The sequence below is a fragment of the Drosophila sulfurigaster genome, chromosome X (genome assembly GCF_023558435.1).
Source record: "Drosophila sulfurigaster albostrigata strain 15112-1811.04 chromosome X, ASM2355843v2, whole genome shotgun sequence".
Lineage (NCBI taxonomy): Eukaryota > Metazoa > Arthropoda > Insecta > Diptera > Drosophilidae > Drosophila > Drosophila sulfurigaster.
This window is the reverse complement of record NC_084885.1, coordinates 28564832-28587505: the sequence shown is the minus strand read 5'-3', so window position 1 is coordinate 28587505 and position 22674 is coordinate 28564832. Positions and strand designations below refer to the sequence as shown.

The window sequence follows — 22674 nt, the reverse complement described above, 5'->3', positions numbered from 1 at the left end:
TAATAAATGCATTTGCCTCCGGTACGTTTCCAAAATTATTTTTGTTTTGTGTGTGCGTTTGTTTTTTTTTTGTAATTTTTTTGATTGTTTTTAAATTTTTTTGTTGTTTTTGATTTTTAGATCTGCTCTTGCTTGGGCAGTTCCTGAACTTAAGACTTTGGTTAGCAATTAAATTATTTTTAGGTTTTCTTTAAAGAATTTTGTTTGATAGATTTTGTTGTTGTTTCAATATTTGTCGTTTTGCTAATTGGAAGTAAAAGCGTGCAAAAGTTATTCATAAATTTTATGAAATCCACGTCTCTGATCTGATTTGAATTGAATTAAGTAAATTTCTCATAAATCAAAAACGAAACGAAACAATAAAAAAAGTGATATTCAAAAAAAAAACATCAAATATAAATAAATAGAAATTAGATTGATATATGATATATCGTATATAGATAGGTAAATGTATATAGTAACTATATAGCATGGGTGCAAAGCCCGGCCCTTAACTTATAGCTAATTAGGTAAGCAGCTCTATACATAAATATATATAGCTTTTAGTATATGTGTGTTTTACGTATAGTTCGAATGTTGTGCAAACATTCATTTAAATGCAACAAACAAAAAATTCGAGCACATTTTTCAACCCAGAAACTCTCCTCTCAATGCTTCCACTTCTGACTTCCAAAAATTCCATTCCTCTTCTCTAAAAACTATAACCTACTAATACACAAGTGCGGCACAAGTTGGATGCTTAGTCAATGACCACCGACCAGGGATGATCCACTTTGCCGTACTGAATGTCGGTCAACGTTTCGCGAATCAGTTCATGCACCGGCTTCTCCTGCTCCATGGTGGGAATATACAGATCCTGTCCCAAGTAGTTGATGCGATTGATGGGACTAACCACACAGGCGGTGCCAGTGCCGAACAGCTCCAATAACTGCAAGAAATGTAAACGGAAATTAGTTTCATGTAAAATAATCAAGTGCTTCAACAACTTACGCGTCCTTGGTTGAGCAGCTCAGAGACCATGGGCATGGTGAAGGTGCCTTCGCGCACCTTGAATTTGCCCCATTGGCGAGTCATGGCCAGAATGGAGTCGCGAGTGATGCCCGGCAGAATGAGACCATTCAGCGGTGGTGTAATCAGTTCTTGTTCTGTAAATTAAACAGATGTGAGTAAAAATGTTGAAATGTAGGGAGTTAAGCAACATCTTACCTCCTTGATCGTTGACGTAGAACATGAATATGTTCATGGTGCCCACTTCGGTGAGCTGGTGATCCTCGCCATAAAGCCAGAGCACCTGTTGCAGGCCACGAGCTGCGGCCTCCTTTTGTACATTGATGGTGGGTGCATAGTTGGAGCCCATTTTGCGATTGCCAACGCCGCCGGGCCAGGCGCGAGTGTAGGAGGGATCGGCAAGCAGGGAGACGGCGCCATTGCTGCCAGTCTTAAAGTAACTGCCCACTGGGCTGAGTATGGAGTAGAGTAGCGCCGAGTCTGAGGAGGCAACACCCAACGTGGGCTGTAAAAAAAAAACAAAACAGAACAGATTAGTAAAGGTCTTGGAAGAATGGAGATATTTTCACTCACATCAATGCCAATCAAGGTGGGACGAATGTAAAGGCTGGCGGCTTCTGTGTGTGGCACCCACTCGGAGTCGATGGAGAGCAGACGGGAGAGACATTGTACGAATTCCTTGCCCTCAAAGGTGGGCAGACCGGAACGCTGGGCGGCCAGATTCATGCGGTTCATGTTCATGTCCGGTCGGAAGATGCGGATTTTGCCATCGACACCGCGATAAGCTTTCATGCCCTCAAACAGCTGCAACGACAGGCAACAACAGTCTCGATAAGGAACAGCGCTAATCAGATCAGATGATGATGAAGCGAATAATGATGCGAATGATGATGACGAGCATGATCCAATTGATCATTGATGATGATAGGCAGAGGGAAGACACACACGTGTGGCTTCTGACGCACTGACGCACTCACCTCGACGGCATAGTGAAGCACTTTGGCAGCCGGATGCATGACCAGGTTCTCGAGGGGCGTAATCTCTGGTTTCTGCCATCCGCCCAAGCTTTTGTGATAGTAGATCTTGAGCATGTGATCCGTGAACAGTTTGCCAAAGCCAAGTTCCTCATCGTTGTCGGGTTTCGGTTGCAGCTGTTGCGGTGTGGCCAAGCGGACGGCCATCTGTGATGCCTTGAACATGTGTCCCAGATCCTTGTCATGCTTGATGGGCTCCGGTGCGTGTGTGTATTGTGTGTTGACCGATGCGGTAATCTCAAAGTCGGGCGTGGATGCCTTCTGCTGTTGCTGCTGGGCAGTCTTGAGGGATTGGTTGCTGCACAAACGAATCGACTGCTCGATGAAGCGTATCAAACGATGCTGGTTGCGGAAAATATCCTGCAAGGCAAGAGGAGTAATCATGTTAGAATGGCTTCACACAAAATATAGAACACTAATATCAAATTCTATAAGTTCAAATTTAAGGAAAAACTCAACATACTTTTACGTACAACAAAAATAAACCCAAGTATAAAAACTATTGCATACTTTAATGCTTAATTCTGAATACAGCACAACAGTATGCTTTAATTTTCGTTATAAACTAGCAGCCGGAACAGGTCGAGGAGCCAGACAACTTTTCTAATCTATCTGCCGTGTTTCTAAGCCAGAAACACAACAACAAATCTGTAAAAATACACATAATCAAGTCTGGCACAAACAATTTCAATTGATAGGCACTTGTTGTTTTGATTTTTTTTTCTTCTTGTAATTCGTTGGTTCACTTTTAAGCTAACCAATTAACATTCCCATTCACTTGTATGCAAATTGACTTAGAGCCGAAAGAAAAACAATATATGTATATCAAAGAATTTGTGTTGCATGTGAATCGAGTATTCGTTGTGGCCCCAAAAAGGCAAGCGAACTCCCAACTGAACTGTAAGTCTCAGTCTCAGTCTCATTTGCATTTAGCAAACAAGACGAAGACGAAGGCGAAACCGAAACCGACAAATCGAAGACTTCAGCGTGCGCCGTTTACAACGCGCGGTATATCATTTATATATACGTATAGTATATAGATCCAATTCCGATTCGGATTTCGTTTGTGCGACGTCGTTCAACAACCTCTGCTTAGAACTCGCGCACCTGACGCGTTGTCTATGCGCTAATAAACAGACGCCTCCGAGCTCTTCGCTTTTCATTCTTCAGGTTCCTCGATTTCTTACCCCTATCCCATTATCCAATGCAGAAATGTAAGCTAATGTAGGCCACAAGCTGACTTTATGCAGTTCAAATGACAGGTGTTAATGCCCAATTACATAAAGTCCACAAAGGTAAATAATTCCACATATTAGCATCTAATTTGTGGGATCAATTCACACATATTTTCGAGCTTTAATCAGCTGTGATAAGACAGTATTAGATGAGAGATTGAACTGCAAAATGTAAATGTTATGAATTCAATAGTTGAAGAACGAACTGCAAATTTAATTACTCCTCTTTTAATTGTTATAAATACAACTAAACAATGAAGGGAATTCTAGATCAACACTTGGAAAGATAAACAAACATGTTGTTCCATGTTGTTGTGTTCGACACAATGTTTCGCAATTTCTTCACTATTTTCACACCTTCTAGGAATACTATTTCTATGTCGAGTATTCAAGGGCCATCAACGTTGACGTTTGTAGACTGTTTACATGCACATGGAATTGAGTTATTCCCCTCGTCGGGTTGAAAATAGCGTCGTCATCATAAACTAATTTACATTCAGACGCAAGAGGTCAATTTTTTAGTATAGACTTGTGAACTAGGTAGCAATTATTTAATTCGAAATGCGCTAATCAAAGAGTCTATCAAAAACACTTGATCAGCGGAATTTTCAATCAAGTCTATGGCATTCTGAATATGATGATGAAATTATTGTGCGCAGTGTCTTCATGCCGGAAAACCGAAACCAAAAAATTCAAAACTAAATAAAAAAAACAAGTTGAAAATGAAATAACTGAGAAACTCAAGACACACATTGCATCAGCCACGAATATTCGAAAGACGAAAAAAATAAATAAAATGAATAACGAATTGAATACGAAAACTAGTTCAAGCACAAACTCTAGACATCATGATTTGTGACCCCAGAGACGGAGCCGGTATGTCTGCGACGTCACTTTTCTTCAAAGCACATACACATGGAGCTATCAATAGGCCTAGAGGCACGAGTTCCCAATTCTCCCGATTCCCTTATCGTTAAGCAAATCCTCACGATAAGCGTCCAGACTGCAATAAACAACTTGCTTGCTTGTTGTCTAAACATTTATAAATAAACTCGACACGAGCACATGTCACCGACTGAACACACCAAAAAAACTATTTATAAAATTGTACTCTATAAAAAAAAAAAATACTTTCTGTGTTTGCTATCACCAAAAAAGCGTCCCACTTGCGCGATCTTGGCAACTATTTATGCCACAACTGGCAAATTTGATATGTACTTGTAATTATATTAGTTTATTCAGAAATTCCAGAATTTCTCAACACAAAACTTCAAGAAATGTGGCTAGCAGAAATTCCAGCATTTGTTCAAAACAAAACTTGGAAGAAATAAAGCTAGCAAAATATAAGACTGTTTACTGATAAACCCAGCTTGTTTATTGTTTGGCTTTTGTCAAAAATTCATGTTTTTTTTCGCTTGTTGCTAACTCGATGATTCGCAAGCAGATTTCTTTTGTTTCTCAACTTTTTTGTTTTAGCTTAAATTCATTTCAATATTTACTTTTACAACAGTCTTGTTGTTGCCTTCGTATTCATTATATTATTATCAATAGTGTTGTTTTATTTTCGCTGGCTTTTCTGTGTTGAACCAACTGTTGCATTGTTGACTGATAACAGTCGCTAATTTTGGGTTTTTTCTCAATTTGGAAAGTGGATGACAATAATTAAGCTAGCTTGGCTTCACTTACCTTAGCATTAATTGCCATTTTGGTGGTCATCTTGACGTAGGTAAATAAATCACGCTAGCGTGCGCGCAACGATTAAAAAAAAATAAGACAAAGTGAAAGGAAAAGTGTTGAGAACTTTTCCGGCACACACACTCTCGCACTCTCACAGAGTTACACGCGCGCTTCTCTAAACACACACACGGCGCGAATTGTTTATGTCGTTGCAACAACAACAAGAAGACAAGTTTACAAAAAAAATATATATGTATATTTATATTGTTTCTAGATTTGGCACGTATTTGTTATTTTGCACTTTTCACCAAAAAATGTTTTCAACTTGGTGCGAATCAGGGAGCATATAAAAGACGCAATATACAAAAAAAAAAGAATACGATATTGATATATTTTATGCTCAAATATTGAGATGGGGTCGGTCTTTGGTTGTTGCTGCTTCGCTTTGCTTTATTTTAGTCGTAGTCACACGAACGTCTGGACAGCACAGAGTCTCTGCAAGAACTGAGCTCCTGCCGCAATGCGCGCCCCTATGTATAGCCAGAGAAGCGCTCGCTGTGACGACGCGACATTAACGTCAACGTCAACGGCAGTCGGCAATTGACGAAGTCAACGACGAACGATCGGAACGGGAACGGGAACACGAACAAAGCGAAGGTGGCGCGAGCGTAACGTTTTCAATGCGTTCGGTTCGAATCGGATCGTTCGGCCATTTTAAGAGCGCGACCAAAGACGTAAGCGAGGAGACAACACTTGACTTCGCTTCGTTTAATGCTGCGCGAAAAGGGAGACAAGACATCAGGGAGGCAGGCAGGGAGACAGGTGCTGGGGCCGCACCGGGGCTGGTGCGTTGGCTAAGCGCGCCTACCGACCGCATACTTATTTGGAGGCAACTTTTTGGCTGACCCGACGAACCGATCGACGACCAAAAAGCACCCGAGCCCGAGCCCGAGACGCGACACAAGCCAACAACAAACTTTCTTGCCGTCAACGAACTTCTCATACCCCGTAATAATCGACTGCTCAAAATGTGTGTACTAGATTAGTATACAATATAGAAAACAAATATGGGAATGCCTCCTATGTCTTAATTTTATAGACGTTTATTCAATTATTATTTGAAGGCATCTGCACAAAATGTGAACAACTCATACAAAATTTTTACTAAGAATGGTTTAAAACACCTTCTTAAATTCATTGTTTGCAATTAGTATTATTTCTTTTTTAAATATGTATTTTTAAACTCAGGATCTTTTTCTACAAAATAATTTCTTGTAATCGTTTTACGACTTTTTTCTTTCTACAGTATTTTTTTATTATATATTTTTAAGCTTAGGATCTTTTTCTAGAAGATTTTCTTTACAAATTTCATTGTTTCTGTATTTTTTTTTAAATATATTTCTTTTTTTTTCGTTTTCCCACAAATTGGCTTCTTCTTATCGTTTTAATGACTTTCTTTACAAATTTTTTTGCTTCTAAAGTGTTTCTCATTAATTTCCGCGAATATTTTGAATATTTACTGGACTTCACAATCTTAAGATAATTTTGAAAATATGTTTCGTAGATTCAAATTTATAAGACTGCTAATAATTCTTTGTTTACGCTTTAGCATCCAACTAGAAATTTTTTAATTGTTTACTACAGAGTATCTTTAACTTGATCACTTTTTATTTTTGTTTTCCTTTTTTTTTGGTTGTGTCTTTTTCGATTGGTTTGCAAAAAAAACCGAAAACAATTTCAGACAATTATTTGCTTCGTTTCGGTTAAATTTTTTGCTCTCTGCTTTTTTAAAAATATTACTTGGCGCGTCGACTGGAGCGGTTTTTTTTTTTTGCTGAATATTTTGTATACTACTTATTTTTTTGGGCTTTACGCGTAAAATTCTGGTTCTTTGTTCAGGTTGCGCGATTGCTCTGTGTGTACTTTTCCATTAGAGAGCAACTGTAAGTGGTGTGTGTAGGCCTAAAGTGCAAACACAACGCTTCTTGGTTCGAATAGATATCTTGGGAATATCGTCGTTGGAAATCAATAAAATAAATAAATGAAATTAATATTATTTATGCGAGCAAATGCAAAAACTTGTGACTAACTGAAAGGGATTTAGAATAAATGATGAATCATTGTTTAAGTCATAATTTGTGATTACTGATAGATAGATGATTAGCGAGCAGCTTTTGCTTGAGACGTTCTGCGTCCTATATTATGGAGTCCAATCTGTTGATTGGTGTAGAACATCAACATCATAAAAAACTACATGTTGAAGAATAGAAAACAAAAAGGATTCAATTTGAAATTTAAGAATGATTTTCAAGCACAAATATATTGGAAGAACTTTTGTTATTTTTAAGAACTTTTCTACTTCTTCTTGTGCAGATGTTCTACTATTTCGTATTAGTATTATTATTATTTGTCTAGTGAAAAGCCGAAGAAGTAAATTAGATGTCATCATTATGAATTGTTGGCATTGAAATTGCGCCATATGCCGAAACGCATTTGCGGAAAAAACAGCGAGTTGACTCTCTGACGCACACGTGTTCTTCACTTCTTCAATTCTGCTTAATTTGTTTTTGTTTTTCTGTTTTTTAGCCAAGTTTCTACCTGCAGAAGAAGCAGGGAACGGCACTTCTATTTGTTTGTTTTTGTGTTTCTTTAAATATTTTCATCTTCTTTTTTTTGTGGTGTGTTTATCGCATTTGAAATGGGAAATGGAAAAGAACAGTTTCTAGATTTTTGTTTTTTTTCGCTACTGCTGCTTTTGCGTTATCTGTCACCTGGACAACATGATGTGCACATTTTGTTGTTTTTTCCTTGCGTCAATATGAGTATTTTGTTTTGGTTTCTTGTAACATATATGGTTGAATTTCCCCGCTGATAACGAGTCGCGAGGTACGTTCCACAATATATGAATGAGATCAAATCTGGCATAGAAAATTATAAAAAAAAGAGCTGCTGAGTTGGGAAATTTCGAAGGAGCAAACATAGGCCAGAGTTATTTCATTAATATGAAATCTCTTTGGTAGAAAACAGTTAGTTCAATGATTAATAATGAATAGTTTGATACCCGTTACCCATAAGGTAGAAGGGTATTATAACTTTGAGACGGCAGGAAATGTATGTAAAAGACAGAGAGAGGCATTATCGACGCTATAAAGAAAAGATATAGCCAGGTCCGTCTGTCCGTCCATACGTATGAACACCTAGATCTCAAAGACTATAAGAGATAGAGCTATAATTTTTTTTCCAACAACACTTATTATGTTTGCACGCAGATCAAGTTTGTTTCAAATGGTTGCCACAAGCGTAATTTCGACAATGGTATATTTTGTCCTCTATGGTATATTTCAAATGAAGACTTAAACGACATACCAAATAAAGCATCCGGTATATTTGGATATATTTGGTATATTTCGAATATAGTACTTTAACGATATACCAATTATGGCATATTTCGAATGTAGTAAATATGGCCTGCATATTTTCAGTTTTGCGGTATATTAATTGGTATATTTTAAGAATAATACCACTTGCTTTTATTAAAAATGAGTAGCGGGTATCTCACAGTCGTACACACTCGACTAGCTTTCTTACTTGTTCTTGGTTGTATTATATATTTACGTGTATGTGAAAAATGCATTTGAAAATTGAAAATGAACTTGAACTTAATGCCTTCATGCTAAGAGACGACTCATCACAAATAATGAGCGCTGAGATTTAGGTGCAATTTGCAATTAATTGTCCCAAGGGGAAAGTTCCCATATAATGCTGGGAAAATCAATGCGCAATGTGCCCCATGATTCCATGAAACCGAACCCTGCGATCCCCTTTTGGGTCGCCACTAGATTGGCTGATGCAACCGAAAATCATCCTAGTTGACAAACAGGAAATGATGAAATAAATAATTCCCAAGAAGTTTCGCGGTTGTAAAGGAAATGCAATCTTACACATGTTATCTCTCTTACGTACGCACGACGCTCGTTACATGCCTCTCCATCTCTCTCTCTCTCTCTTTCGTTGACTTGCGCTCTTTTGCGTTGTTGGTGAGCTCACAGATCTAGTTGATAAATAAACACTATTCCTCAGATTTCCCCCGCCTTCTTCTGATCACTGCTCTGTCTCTTATCGGCGATCACGCGATGCGTCTCTCTCGCTCTCGCCCTCTCACTCTGTCTCGCTCTCTAGTAGATACTTGTTTGTTTGGGTGTTTTCCAATGTCAATGTACTGGACGAACTACATCAATGAATGGATGCCGTGGATATGCCTAGAACATGTTGTAATACGCAAAATGTTTTGTTTTTTTTCACTGGGTCAGCAGTGTGTGACCTTCGTGCTGTTGTCGTTGTTGTGGAGCGTGTCAAGGATTAGCGACCTGTTTGGGCATCTAAAAACAACAAGTCGTAAATCTTAACGATAACCACAGGCAGTCGTAAGTCAGCTAAGTACTTAAGGCACAATAACAATAATACTGCCCTAATCACTAAAGCTTGTTAATTCTATATTTACTCCCTTATATTATTTATATACACGTTCATCTTCCACTAAATAAAGGTGTGTGCCCCTAATCAACCCAAGCAACCGACTAACTAACTAACTCATCATCAGCAGCCTAATCAAATGTAAACAAACTCTTCACATCTCGCATCCCAAGTTCAAAAACTCAATTTCACTTGTTTACTTTTTATTTGAGCGATTCTAAATAAAAAATACTAAATAATAAACAACTATTTTCGTTCAGTTGAGCACGTAGCTTTCGTTAAGTTAAGATTATGTAAAAGGATTGATCTTAAGTTGTACGATTCAGCATCAACAACCAAAGGCAACTTCTGAAGTACAAGATATAGAGTGTTTTCAGATTGGTTCTGGGATTTCCTGCATGTCGAGTAAAAAAAGATTTATCGTTTTATTCCTTTTATACCCGCTACCCATAGGATAGAAGGGTATTATATTCTTGATCAGCGTCAACAGCCAAGACGATCTGTCCTTCTGTGTGTCTGTCCGTCCGTCCGTATGAAACACTGGATCTCAGAGACTATAAGAGATAGAGCTATAATTTTTTCCAACAGCATTTATGTTTGCACGCAGATCAAGTTTGTTTGAAATTTTTGCCACGCCCACTTCCGCCCCCGCAAATAAAAAAAAATCGAATAACAAGCCTAATTTTAAAGCTAGAGTTGCGAATTTTGGTATATACAATAATTACTATAGTAGTTATGATTCCTGATCCTGATTTTGTTGAGATCAGATAAAAATTGTGGAAGTTATTAAAGAAATACTTTTGTATGGGCAAAAACGCCTACTTACTGGGGGGGTCTTAGTTGCTTTGGCCGACAATCCGGTATATTGTGCCGTCTATGGTATATTTTGAATGGTGTACTATATCGATATACCAAACATACCATTTGGTATATTTTTAGTATTTTCGGTATATTTTGAAAATAACACCGCAATATTTGGCCTTTATTAAAAAATGGGTAGCGGGTACCTCACAGTCGAGCACACTCGACTGTAACTTTCTTACTTGTTTAACATAGTATGTGTAGTATTACAAATTAAAAGAAATGGGTAAAATATTATCAATTATTTTTACCACTTATGCCTTGAACAAAATAGAGCTAAACTTATTGAATATTTCCTTGCTCTATTAAAATAATAGATGAAAATCCACTTATGACTTATATAAAATAGAACAATATTATTGACGAAAATCCAAAATGATACTGAACTTTTGGTTCGCCCAATAAATTACCTAGCTTTAAAGGGTTCATTTCCTGCTCAAGATAAGTGAAAACAATTCTCAGACTTACTACGAACCATTCAAAGTTATTGAATTGAATTCCTTTGCTATCGATAACATGACAACTTGACAGCTAGGAAACCCGGAGTTTTATAGTTGTGTTTTTTTTTTTAAATAGCATAACAACACTATAAAAATACTGCAGGCAAGCTTTGAACTGCTGAGTAATTCAATTAAATCAAATCAAGGTTCTGGAACTTATTAGGTAAACACAACAATCAACAGGCTGAAAAGATGTGAATGCACAAAAAAGAGAAGAAAACAGACAGCAAGAAAAGAAAAGAGAAGAATTGCAATAGGTAAACAACAGAATATTGTGCAAATAAAATACTAAAATTAGTATATAGTATATATGTGTATTTCGAGTATTTCTTGAGTTCTTTTTTAAGTGCCTACGCACTTCAAGTGCAAAGCACCAAAATAAACGAGCTACTTGAATTGGATATATGTATGTGACATACATGCATATGTATATATACTCGAGGTATGCTATATTGTCCGATATACCAGCGTATACTAAGTATGCGTTCTGTTATTGTCGTTGACATGGACAATTGTTGTTGTTGCTGCTGTTGCTGTTGTTGTGATGTGGCTGTGGTTGTGTTGTTTATCATATGGCAAAAACAAGTTGATAAATGACTGTCATATACCAAAGTAACTCACTCGCCTGTATCTCGGTGCGAATTTATGAACTAGCGCCTATCAAATTACACAATTGCATATGAATGAGGGCTGCACGAAAAGTCAACGGCCCTAAAAATACAAAGCTATGCTAACAGGATATTGATCATGATATTGACTCATATTATTCCTTCAATAAAAGTATTTTTCTTTTAATGCTATACTTTTTTTTTCAATTCAGTTCAAATATTTTATTTTCCCTCATGTAAAAACCCTTAAAAAGCAACTCGCTTACTATCGAACACAATCGTAGAAATATCGAATACACTTTATCGATATCTTAACGATGTGAACTCGAAGAGGAGTTGATCACAGCTAAATTGACAATAAAATTGCATGCAAATTGCATTACTGATTTTTCAAAATTATTCTTCTTTAATTTGATGATGATTTTGATAGCTCAATTATTGATAATTTCGTGGATAAAGTTTGTCTAAATTCTGCGCAGCTGCCAAAACAGGACTTGATCAAATGTGAAGAAACTTAGTGGCATGACAAATGGAAGATTTCTTCATTACATATTTTAATTCTTTGATTCACCCTCAAAAGTTTTTAAAGAGCTATTCAACGGGAATTTCAAAATTGTAGTATATAAGCGTATATATTATGCTTTTCTCTTGTCAACAGTCAACAGCTTGCCCTAGTTAAAGCGTAGCATAGCTGCGAAATTGATTGGTTTCAGACACTACAACGAGTCATAAATGTTTTCTATATAGAAACTGGTTTGAATGAAGCCATCGGCAACTGGATCGAGTTGTTGTAGAGGAAATTTCTAGAAAAGCCATGCAAAACAACTTCAGTAGCTACAAAATTTCATAACAATGTTTAATCAAACATAGCAGTTAGCATTGGGACAACCCTCGCATATGAATTTCATCACTTTGGTTAAATAGTTATTCTTAGTTTGATGCCAATCGAAGCTGTGGTTTCGCACTATATTCAATCAACCGATCAACTTATAACAAACAACATTTGTCAATGACTGTGTGTGTGAGTGTGTGTGTGAGGCTGTGGGTGTGTGCGTTTGGAGGCGCGTTCACTAGCAACGGGCCCACTTTTTTTTTTGTTGCTGCTGCTGCCAGTGATTTTATTATATGCGACGCAGCACACGCGTCGTATGCGCAATATGAGAATATTTCTAGCTACTCGACGTTGTTGTTGTTGTTGAGCATGCTGTTGCTGCTATTATTGTTATTGTTATTGTATTTTGTTTTGCTTGTCTTCACCTTGATAACCGAAGCGCGTCATCGAGCTGTCAGCGAACAATTCTTCTGACCAAACCCCTTCCCATTCCCATTCCCATTCCCATTCCCATCCTCATTACCCTCGCTATCTGAGCACATTTCACGCCCAATGCGACTCATCCTGATATAAGTATAATATTAACTATTTGTTCTATGTAATTTCTTTTTGTCGTTGTTGTTGTTGTTGCTGCTTGTAGTGTAAATATTATTGTAAAGTCGTAAAAGCAAATTTATCATGTTGTTATTTTGCTTTTTCCCCAAGTCATGTTATTATTGTTTGCGAATCTGATGATCTTATGATATCATTTATGATTCCCCCGGAATAGGGATCTACATAAACTTTAAGAGTTCATTTACAAATCGAACTGGAAGAATTCCCCAGTGACGTAAACATGCTAAATAAGGAAAAGTCGAAACGTATGATCCACAAGTCGATCGATCGTTGATCAACATGCGTTATTGGAAACGGAATAGCATTCGGAATGAAGTGTTACGCACTTACACTTATTCACATAAGCTGCCAACTATGTCGAGGTGACGTCTAGAATAATATAGAGACCGCTTTGCTGTGCTTTTCTTGCTATTTGCGAATGCATTTCATTCATTTCAATGTGGGGCCAAAGGGTTTCGATCGAAACGATGTAATCAAAGTCTTTGTGACAAATGTGTATAAATATTGTTGAGACTATTGAATTTACCACAATTAACAGTAATCATTAATTATTAAGTTAGCTTGTAGACTTAAGTATTCATTTGCATTTAACTTATCCATAGATATTAAAGTATTCCGTTGAACGTTTGAAGCATTTCACTAGCGATGGCTGCGTGAGATAGCCAAACTATCGGCTACAAAAGGAATAATGAAAATTCTTAAAATTAATTATTAAGAAAACTTTCAAAACATAATTGCAGCTAAAGAACCTGCTCAACTTTTAAGTCTTTTTCAATCATAGCGTTAAGAAGTCGAATTCCATCTTATTTAAAACTATATTTTTGGAAAATAGTCTCAACTCTTTTCCACTTAAACTGTACACGCTTTTAGCATACGATCACGCGGTTCTTCATGCGATCTTTTCGATCCGATTATTGTACAATCTTTGGTAAAAACAAAAACTTTTGCTTTCTTCTACCGCTGCTGCTGCTGTTTTTTTTATATAGCATTTACGTCAAAGGAGGTCCAAAAAAAGAGATACAAAAAAAAGCGAACAACGCAACGCAGCACACACCCCCCACATAAAGATCAGTCAGAATGTGTGTGTGTGAGTTTGTATTTGAGAATCTTTTAGCCACGTTTGTTTGCGCATTCTTTTAGCATTTATTCGCTGGCCCCGAACATCGCCTGACGCTGCCAAAACTTAAGTAAAGAGAGGAATAAAATACTTCATAATAATAATAATAATAATAATAATGATATATCAACAACAGCACTCATGTTGGGTACTTAGAAGTTTCCGGGCTTAGGTAAACCGATATTTATTGCGCAAATAGATGCGGCCGTTCATCAAGTGCAGATAAAGCAGGCAAGAGATAAAAAAAAAATAGAAAAAGAAAAAGCAAACGACAAGCAAGAAAGGAAATATAAATAGAGAAAAAGATAAGTAAATAACTTTCGACAGTAACTCAGAGCACATGATCGCGATCGGATAGTATGGAGTTTGTTTTTGTTGTTACTTTTAATTTTTTATCAGAGACATAGCGCCTGACAATGACTATGGCAATGCGGTAGCTCATGACGTTAAGACTGATCAGTCTCAGTCAGCGATAACCGTTTGGCAAGTCATTATAATACAGAGAATCGAGAAGATCAGCAAAGATATATACTAGATATGTATTCTAACTGGAAACGCAACTCTTTGCAAATTCGCAAACTTTTGCTAACAAATGACTAATAAATTCGGCTCTAATGATATGGGATCAGACTTGTCCCCATCCTGTCTGGATGAAAAGCAATTAAATGCTCAACGTTTGACATTATTATCTCAGACGGTTTATTATCATATGTATGTATGTATATTTGTCGTGTTCATCTTGTCTAGTCGAGCATATGGGCTTTAGTAATTACCATAAACTAATAAACTCTTTTATAAATCGATACATTATTAAATCGATAGCATATCAATATCGAGACATCGACAAAAAAGATTAGACCAATTAAATTGTCAAAAAGGCATTCAGTATTATTATCACACTATGATTATTGACTACTTCTTCCAAAATACTACATATATATACAGTATATCACTATTTTGAAGTGAAGTGAACAAAATCGAATACTGAAACATTATTATATGGTACTATATCATATCAATGCACGTCAATAATCGAACTCGCATAAAATTGACATTAATAGCATATTAAATCAGGAATCCAATGCAAATTTCAATATCATCCAACATATTTGTATATATAATGTTATATACTCGTATTTGTCTGGCGTTTTAATGATACCTAAAAATTGTGGGCGCTATGTGATTTATTTGCTTACGCGCTACATAAATTTCGCCGATAATTCTTTCCTCTTTTTCCAATAGATATAGATGTAGATGTATTTCGTGCCGTTTTGCTTTCTCGGTTCGGTTTTTTTCTTCTAAAAAAGAGTGCTCTCAAGGCCGTCGTTTCGTTTTTTCATGTTCACTGTCGAGTTTTGGCTTTGGCATTCAAAAATAGATCATAAGATAAAGAACTTCTGCTGCGCGTTCTGTTTACCAGCTGTCCCGACTATCTCTCTAATTGATATTTTTTTCGCATTCCCAACAAAAACTACTCGACTCTTCTCCAACGTAGCGTGTTTATTTTTTTCTGCGCTTTCTTAGAAATTCCCCATTTCTTATTTTTTGCAGCACATTCAAGGTTAATGGCAACGACAACATCGGCCAAATCATTAACCCTGCCCTGCACCTGCCATCGGGGGGATGTGCGGGAGTATGTTTTTTGATAATAGAAATATCTGCTGTGTCGTTTCTCACAGTTTTATCTAAAGAACCGGTTTTTATGATCCTCTTTCGAGACAATTTTATGATCTTATAATGCCTATTTTAATGGACTCGCGTTTAAATCACGTGTAGAATGCCAAATATACTAACTAATATGTATGCAAATAAGTTGCATAATCTGAGATAACTAACACACAGACACATAAGCTGAATATGCATGTGTGCAAGTAATTCGATGAGGTCTCCACTTGCAAAGTAAACTTTGGCGACACGTGTGGCTCTCGGCAAGCTCCGCATGTCACTCACTTGTTTATTTACTTAGACAAGCTTTTACTTCACTATACGTTGAGCACACTCACACACACACACATGCGCAGACGAGATGGGTATATTTGTGAGGAGTGTAGAAAAAGAAAAAGGAGAAAAAGACTTACCAAACTGAATTGTGACAGCAATAAGTTGCACACTCAGCAGCGAACTTAATAATTATGTTGACAAACGATTTACGCTTTAAGCATATTCTCATTAACTTTTGCAATTGTAGCCAGCTTGAATAAATTAAACTTATTTGCGCGACAACAAAATCACAAACGACAATCACCACACGCAGAGAAAATAACTGTTTTCGACGCCATGCTTTTGATATGCATATATTATATCGATAAGTCTTGGGTGGCAGGACACGATCAATTTGCATGACGTCAATGTGCAGCTGTTGTATCGAATGTTGACAAATATCGTTCAATTATGCGATATCGATGCGATAATTGGCGCCTAGTTCAGGTATATTACAGTTGAGACCTGTTTGTTTTGCTTGGTTTCATTTTTTACACACACACACACACACACATACAACATACACACAGACGTTGTAGTATTGCGCGTGGCACCACAGCCCTAGAAACAGTTCCACAAAAATCTGCTAGACCAACAAAGTAAATCAGTCACAAACAGCTACAGACACCGCGCATACGATACAAACACACATACAGACATACGAGCAAGTGTCCAATTTAAATGCTGCTCATATTCTGGCATGCATAGTATGTATGTATGTATGTGTGTATTTATGTATGCTCGTGTCTTTGTGTACATCGATACTTGTTTTCAGCTGTAAATTGCTGCGCTCTTTTTTTTGCCGACGTCTTAGCTCTTTACAATAGTATTTTTTCGCGTATGTTGCGCTCTTTGCATGCTGTTCCCCTCCTGCTCCGCCGTACTTGTCGCGCGATCCGCGCTCTTTGCGCTTAACGTGTTTTCTTTATTCTGATATATTGAGATATTTGTATGTATGCATGTATTTTATCACACTGTGAGAGGCACAACAGACGAGCCCAGAAAATTGGCCAATCCGCGCGCACTTTGAGTGAGCGCGCCCTCGTTACGTTCACGAGTGAAGGAGAAGGTGGGGTGTTGGAGGTGAATTGCTGCGGGGGGTCTGGCATCTTGTAAATAAACGCATTTATTTCATTTTTTTTTTTGCGCGAGGCGATCGGTCAATGGCGAAGACAACAATAAACCGCACGTCAATTACGGTGTGCGCGAAAACAAGTTGGCTTGTTTTTTAATTTTTATAGGTTAGAATTACAGCATTGGCAACAACCTTGTGGCACAAAAATATTCGATAATGTTATCGCGTTACACATAAATATCTGTGGTTGGCCCATTTCCGATACGATTCGCACGTATCGATTTGATTCGATGCGATGCGATCCTTTGTTTGTTTGAAGAAAATATTTATAATAAATCAAATTTGATACGCTAAATTGTTACGTTTTAAGAAAGAAAAACAAATTAAATGCAATTGATAATCTTTGCTATAAATACATTATGACAGTTTGCGGTTACGCTGACACTTAATGCAATCGGTTTTTGTATCGGTTAAAGTCAACCGTTTGAAATTTGCAAAACAGAAACTCAACTAATCGAATGTTGATTAACTTTCTGAATTTTGTATTTGAATTTTTGTTTTATCTAACATATGTGTCTGCTTCAAACAAACAATCAAGTTTTGGTTGCTAGCCGATTTCGAGTTCTTCTCTTCCTCTTCCAACTGCCCCGAAAATAACTTAAGAAAAGGAAATTAATCTCACGTAAACCGGTTTTTCGAATTTTTTCGCTGGAATGGCTCCGTCCTGCTTTTTGGTATGCAAAAAACGAAAGAAACAAAAAAAAACCCGAAAACAAAATCAAATCAAAATGCGCAACTCATCGACAGACAACCGAGTCGAGATCTTTTGGTATATAGTATAGATACATATTGAAATTGGCTGCTGCAAAAACTGAATATACAAATACTTGAGATGTATTCACGACTTGGAGCACCTGTTGCTGGGCTGAGTTTAGCGAAACTGTTCCAGAGACTCGATTTGCACAAACATTTCATTATCTCAGTCGCTATCAAGGTCGACATTAAATGCTGCTTATTTAAATAGATTCTTGAATTCCACTTTCAAGACCCTGTATCTTTAAAATACTAAGTATTTTACTTTAGCCAAATGTTACAGAGATAAAAAGCTATTTTCCAATATGTTAAACACATGAATTCTTTTCTTCATGGTAGTCTTTATAGATGATGTCAAAATATCATAAAAACAGTAAGGTCGGCTTTTCAGACCCTGTTTATAAATTGAAGTATATTGAATCTTCAGGGTGTTTGGCATTCGAGTACTCCCGCTTAGAGCCATCTCATTTGATTAGTATTATTTCTTAATTTTTGTTTTTGGGCATTTCATTATCAATGTCAAGCACATAAAGTGGCAAATTGAAAGTGGATGCGATAAGAGTTCCTTTTTAGTCATACCCCCCACAAATACAGATAGTCGTTTCATTAATGGATATGAAATGAAGAGCACATAACAACAATTCTATATAGTATACAGCTAGGCTATAAAGAGAACTATTTTTGTGATTTATGAAACTGTTATCAGTGTTTGTGCTCTTATCAACATTGGATGGGTTCTCTGATTTATAATTAACTGCGGCAAAAATTTTCAAATGAATTATTTGTAGGTAGCAACGGTTCGCATTGGGCTGGGCTGGGCGTGGCAATTTGTGGCGTGTTGCTGTGCCTCCTTTATCACTTGGAGCAATCTTCAATGCTCGCTGTTGCCTAGAGAGAAGACATAGACTATGTGTTATCACTTATCAGAGTCGGTATTTTGTCTTATCACTGGGCCAGCGTAAGCGTGCGCATTCATCATCATTCACATGCGTCATTGCGCCTTCATTGTCATTCACATACTACATACTTAAGACAGATCAGTCGCAGTATTTCCTACACGGACATAGATAGCGTCAGCATCGATCGACATTGGTGAGCTTTAAGCTTTCTGATCGGTAACTAAGTGGAACATGCCTAGAGCTTTGGTACCCCAAAAGAAAGCTACTTCATCAAGTTTATATTGTAATATACTTCTGGATTAACTGTGATGACTGTCTCTCTCTGCTCTGAGTGATTATAGAAGTTGGTGCCGCGAATTTTGTTGACAATATTTCTGTTTTTTATATTGACAAGTCTGTCTACAAAGACCTCAACGAGTTAAAAAGTTAGTGCTTCACTCTGGCATATGTGATTCTGTTAAATATTGCAGTGAAGCTTCAGCCTTCTCCGTCTGTCCGTCCGTCCGCTCATCTAAACAGCTAGATCTCAGCGCTTATTGAAGTTAGAGCCACCAAATTTAAAGACAATATTCCAGGAAGTTCACTGCATAATTATGAGCAATAATTATGAAGACAGTCGAACATTTGTTCGTAAACAGTTCCTTTCCAGCAACAAGAATAAGTGCACAAACCCCAAAAAAAAAAATAATATGATAATATTAAAGTGCGGTCGTTGTACTCGAAAAATCCTTCACTTCACCATTTAGAGGAAGGTGTGTCAAACCGGTTGTTGATCATTGCTGCTGCTGCTGTTGTTGTTGTTATTGCAACTGCAGTGCTCCAAGATTGCAGTAAAAACTCGACAAATTGCAACAGTCAAAGCTCTCTTAATTACACATAATTACATATGTAGCTGTTTCTTTTTTATTTTTTTTGTGATAGTAAATACGCAACCAGTTTGTCTTTTATACTTTTTGTTGTTTGTATTCTTTGCGTTCCATTTATTTATTGGCTGGAGTTGCAACAGCAAGTCAAGGTACATCTTTGGTTCGAATCCGTCAAAATGGAAATCGACGCGCGCATTGACAGGCAATTATTTACACAAGACTATTTACAATATACATGTCATTTTTTTTTATATAAAATTAATAATTAACTAGCTAACTCTGAGTGGTTGTTTTCAGCTTGGGCAGATGTGATGGCGCATGCTTCACTTTCGAGGTGAAGACATCGTACCCCAGACTGATCACATTATCGTAGAAGATGCGATAGTGTGTGGGCACCCAATAGAAATTGACGAACTGTGCCACCGGCCAGACAGTCCATTCAGCCGCATACAGTTTCCATGCCTTCTCCTTGATCTCCTCCCACACCTCGCCCGCATCCTTCTTCTCCAGTATGCCCAGAGTGATGAAAAAGGCAGAGATATATAATGGCGAGCAGATGACTTGATCGAGCACAATCTTTTTGGCCACCACACGCATGCTGCGACCGGGCAAATGTTTGTCCAGCAGCTGATACCAATAGTGGCAAATGATGCCCACGGCCACGCCACTGGTGGCCATGTGACTAGTGCGTGTGCTGCAGTACTCCTCGATCTCGCCGTTGTACAGTTCCAGTTGCTGCTCGAGCACATCGCCCACAGAGCTGAGCGTTAGCGAGATGCCCACGTTGGTGAAGAGCAGGAACTTGTTGCTGAATGCGCTGCCGTGCCACTCCCGCAGCTTGTGCATGGTGAGGGCGCCGGCTCCCATTTTCTCCTTGGCGACAGAGCCTCCGTTGGACGCTTCGCGGCGCAGGCTACAGCTGCCCAGCGACAGCAGGCTACGCAGTTTACGGCGCAGGAAGTGCATTGTTTCAGTCTAGTTATTGCTTCTCCTGGGCGAATGTCATAGTGCCACACAAAACTTCGAATTAATCCACAAAAAAAAGAGTTTTTACCGGAGTTAATCTCACCACGCAACAGCCGCTGGTTTCGCAAAAGGCAACAACACAATCACGTGTAGCCGCGCACAGCTGATGGACCAGGGCTGTGTCATCACCAGCTCAATCGAGTACGCAATTTATTCGATAATGCGCACATATTGTTTATTTCATTTTCTACACTTTAACGCAATTCACTTTATCAATAAAAATAGTTACTTTTAATTAATGCATTTAATATAAGTGGTGTTTTAATTAATTTACATTTCATTGTGTACCGATTGTAAATATCGAAACGTTGCGCTCGTACCGATAACCAAACTATGCTGTAGCCCTAGAAAGCGTTGCGTTGTTATTGCTATTGCTGCTGTTCACGGCTGCAGTGTTATTTGGTTGTTGTTGTTTTTTTTTTGTTGGTGTTGTCGCATCGCAATTAGTAGCGAGTTTTGCATTCTAAAACAAAGTCAGTGACTTTCTTATTTTGTGCTGGTTACAACAATTTCAATGCATTTGTAAACGAATCATCAACACGAATCTTCAGCATATAATTGTATGTTTGTATTTGTGCTGCTGTCTGTTGTTGTTGTTGTTGCTGCCAATAAAAAGCAACAACAAAAAAGCACAGATAAGCTTTACATTGGAAGCACATACGCAATTTCGTTGCTTGCTATTACTAATAACGCTTTTATTACACATTTTCTTTTATTTTATTTTTTCAACAACAGCAGCAGCATCTGCAAACAAAGAAACTCTACACTCACACTTAAACACACACACACACACAAAGGGCAGGTAAACACGAGAGTCGAGAGAATCACATACAACGAAAGTGTGTGCGTGTGTGTGTGTGTGGAGACAATAGAAGTCTTCTAAATCACAAAAACAAAAATATGGGTCGCATCTTTCTGGAGCACCTCGGTGGGCTGAAGCTCTTCAATTGCGCCCAGTGTCAAACGAATTTGACCAATCGCAGCCAATTGATCAGCACTCGCTTCACAGGCGCAACGGGTAAATCATCATAATAAATCATACTTTCATATAGTATCATAATAACTAATGGAAATGCATTCTTCATTGTGGCAGGTCGCGCTTACCTTTTTAAGCGTGTGGTCAACCTCACGTTTAGCGCCATCCAGGAGCGAGTTATGCTAACGGGTCGCCACATGGTGCGCGATGTCATGTGCAAGAACTGCGGCGCCAAGCTGGGTTGGATGTATGAGTTCGCCACCGAGGAGACGCAAAAGTGAGTTGCAAACATTAACCGATTATTGCCCTCTCATCATCTCTCAATGTTTACCTGTATTGTAGATATAAGGAAGGTCGTGTCATCTTGGAGTATGCCTTGATCCATGAAGCAGAAGGATTTCCATCAGAAGCTGGCGGCGCTAGCCACTGAACCAAAAAAAAAGGATTTGCCTTTCCAGCTGCTGTGTGTGCAGCCCTTGTGCTTGTTCAGCCCTTGTGCGTTTTGTAGCCCTTAAGTATTTTCGAGACTAGCAAAAGCCGCAGGTGCTGGCTTCTCTATAGGTTTAACAACAACAAAAGCTAAATAATGTTATGGCAAACGTGTCGTGTGCTCCTCTTCCGACAGTTTTCGAGCTGGCGAAAATCTCGTATCGCTGTCGAGAGTATTTGTAAGTAACGCATCAAATTGCAGGCCACAACAGTGTCGAAACGTTACTTAAGATAAATGAGAGCAAAAAAGTAGTTTTTAGGCATTTTAGAACAATAAGCAAAAAGCAAAAGCATCTAAAAATAATTTGAAATGAGGCTGAACTGCTTAACCCTCTGTTGCCCGCATGTGGCACCGAATCGAACGAATTCCCCGATTTATTCACATTTCTATTAGTATATTATAATTTTTTTTTTTTTTGTGTCTTCGTCACTATTCTGACGATATTTGTATTTTGAACAAAGTCAACAACAATGAATAAAAACAAAAACACCGATCTCTAGTTATCTATAGAAAACAAATAACGCTCATAACGAAACGGCAATTGTTTATTTACTTGCAGCAAATTTTTCTTTTTTTTTAACGACTTATG

At 37.8% G+C, this 22674-nt stretch overlaps 3 protein-coding genes across 4 annotated transcripts; 1 reads left to right on the top strand and 2 right to left on the bottom strand.

Annotated features, from left to right (window-relative positions):
- Positions 1-5395, bottom strand: LOC133847231 (branched-chain-amino-acid aminotransferase, cytosolic). Its single transcript, XM_062282133.1, has 6 exons — positions 4964-5395; positions 1986-2402; positions 1582-1812; positions 1207-1513; positions 991-1145; positions 1-928 (listed from the first exon to the last, which is right to left on the bottom strand). The coding sequence occupies exons 1-6, from the start codon at positions 4991-4993 to the stop codon at positions 740-742; spliced, it is 1329 nt and encodes a 442-aa protein (XP_062138117.1). The 5' UTR covers positions 4994-5395; the 3' UTR covers positions 1-739.
- Positions 5396-19644: 14249 nt separating this feature from the next.
- Positions 19645-20732, bottom strand: LOC133847237 (mpv17-like protein 2). Its single transcript, XM_062282140.1, has 2 exons — positions 20663-20732; positions 19645-20584 (listed from the first exon to the last, which is right to left on the bottom strand). The coding sequence occupies exon 2, from the start codon at positions 20557-20559 to the stop codon at positions 19867-19869; it is 693 nt and encodes a 230-aa protein (XP_062138124.1). The 5' UTR covers positions 20560-20584; positions 20663-20732; the 3' UTR covers positions 19645-19866.
- Positions 20733-21014: 282 nt separating this feature from the next.
- LOC133847239 (protein yippee) lies at positions 21015-22175 on the top strand. 2 transcript variants are annotated; one of them, XM_062282144.1, is made up of 4 exons: positions 21015-21179; positions 21358-21637; positions 21713-21872; positions 21938-22175. In XM_062282144.1, exons 2-4 carry the CDS (start codon positions 21520-21522, stop codon positions 22023-22025), a joined length of 366 nt encoding a protein of 121 aa, XP_062138128.1. In that variant the 5' UTR covers positions 21015-21179; positions 21358-21519; the 3' UTR covers positions 22026-22175. The 2 variants fall into 2 exon arrangements, with proteins under 2 accessions (XP_062138128.1, XP_062138127.1); XM_062282143.1 differs by having other exon boundaries at positions 21355-21637.
- The last annotated feature ends 499 nt before the right edge of the window (positions 22176-22674 follow it).

Excerpts from the sequence above, each read along its gene's own strand:
- LOC133847239 (XM_062282144.1), top strand. The coding sequence starts at position 21,520 with ATGGGTCGCATCTTTCTGGAGCACCTCGGTGGGCTGAAGCTCTTCAAT. Across the intron at positions 21,638-21,712 it reads TCGCTTCACAGGCGCAACGG|GTCGCGCTTACCTTTTTAAG; the intron begins GTAAATCATCAT and ends TCATTGTGGCAG. Across the intron at positions 21,873-21,937 it reads GCCACCGAGGAGACGCAAAA|ATATAAGGAAGGTCGTGTCA; the intron begins GTGAGTTGCAAA and ends CCTGTATTGTAG.
- LOC133847231 (XM_062282133.1), bottom strand. The coding sequence starts at position 4,993 with ATGACCACCAAAATGGCAATTAATGCTAAG. Across the intron at positions 1,514-1,581 it reads CCACCTTGATTGGCATTGAT|CCCACGTTGGGTGTTGCCTC; the intron begins GTGAGTGAAAAT and ends TTTTTTTTACAG. Across the intron at positions 1,146-1,206 it reads CTACGTCAACGATCAAGGAG|AACAAGAACTGATTACACCA; the intron begins GTAAGATGTTGC and ends TTTAATTTACAG.
- LOC133847237 (XM_062282140.1), bottom strand. The coding sequence starts at position 20,559 with ATGCACTTCCTGCGCCGTAAACTGCGTAGCCTGCTGTCGCTGGGCAGC.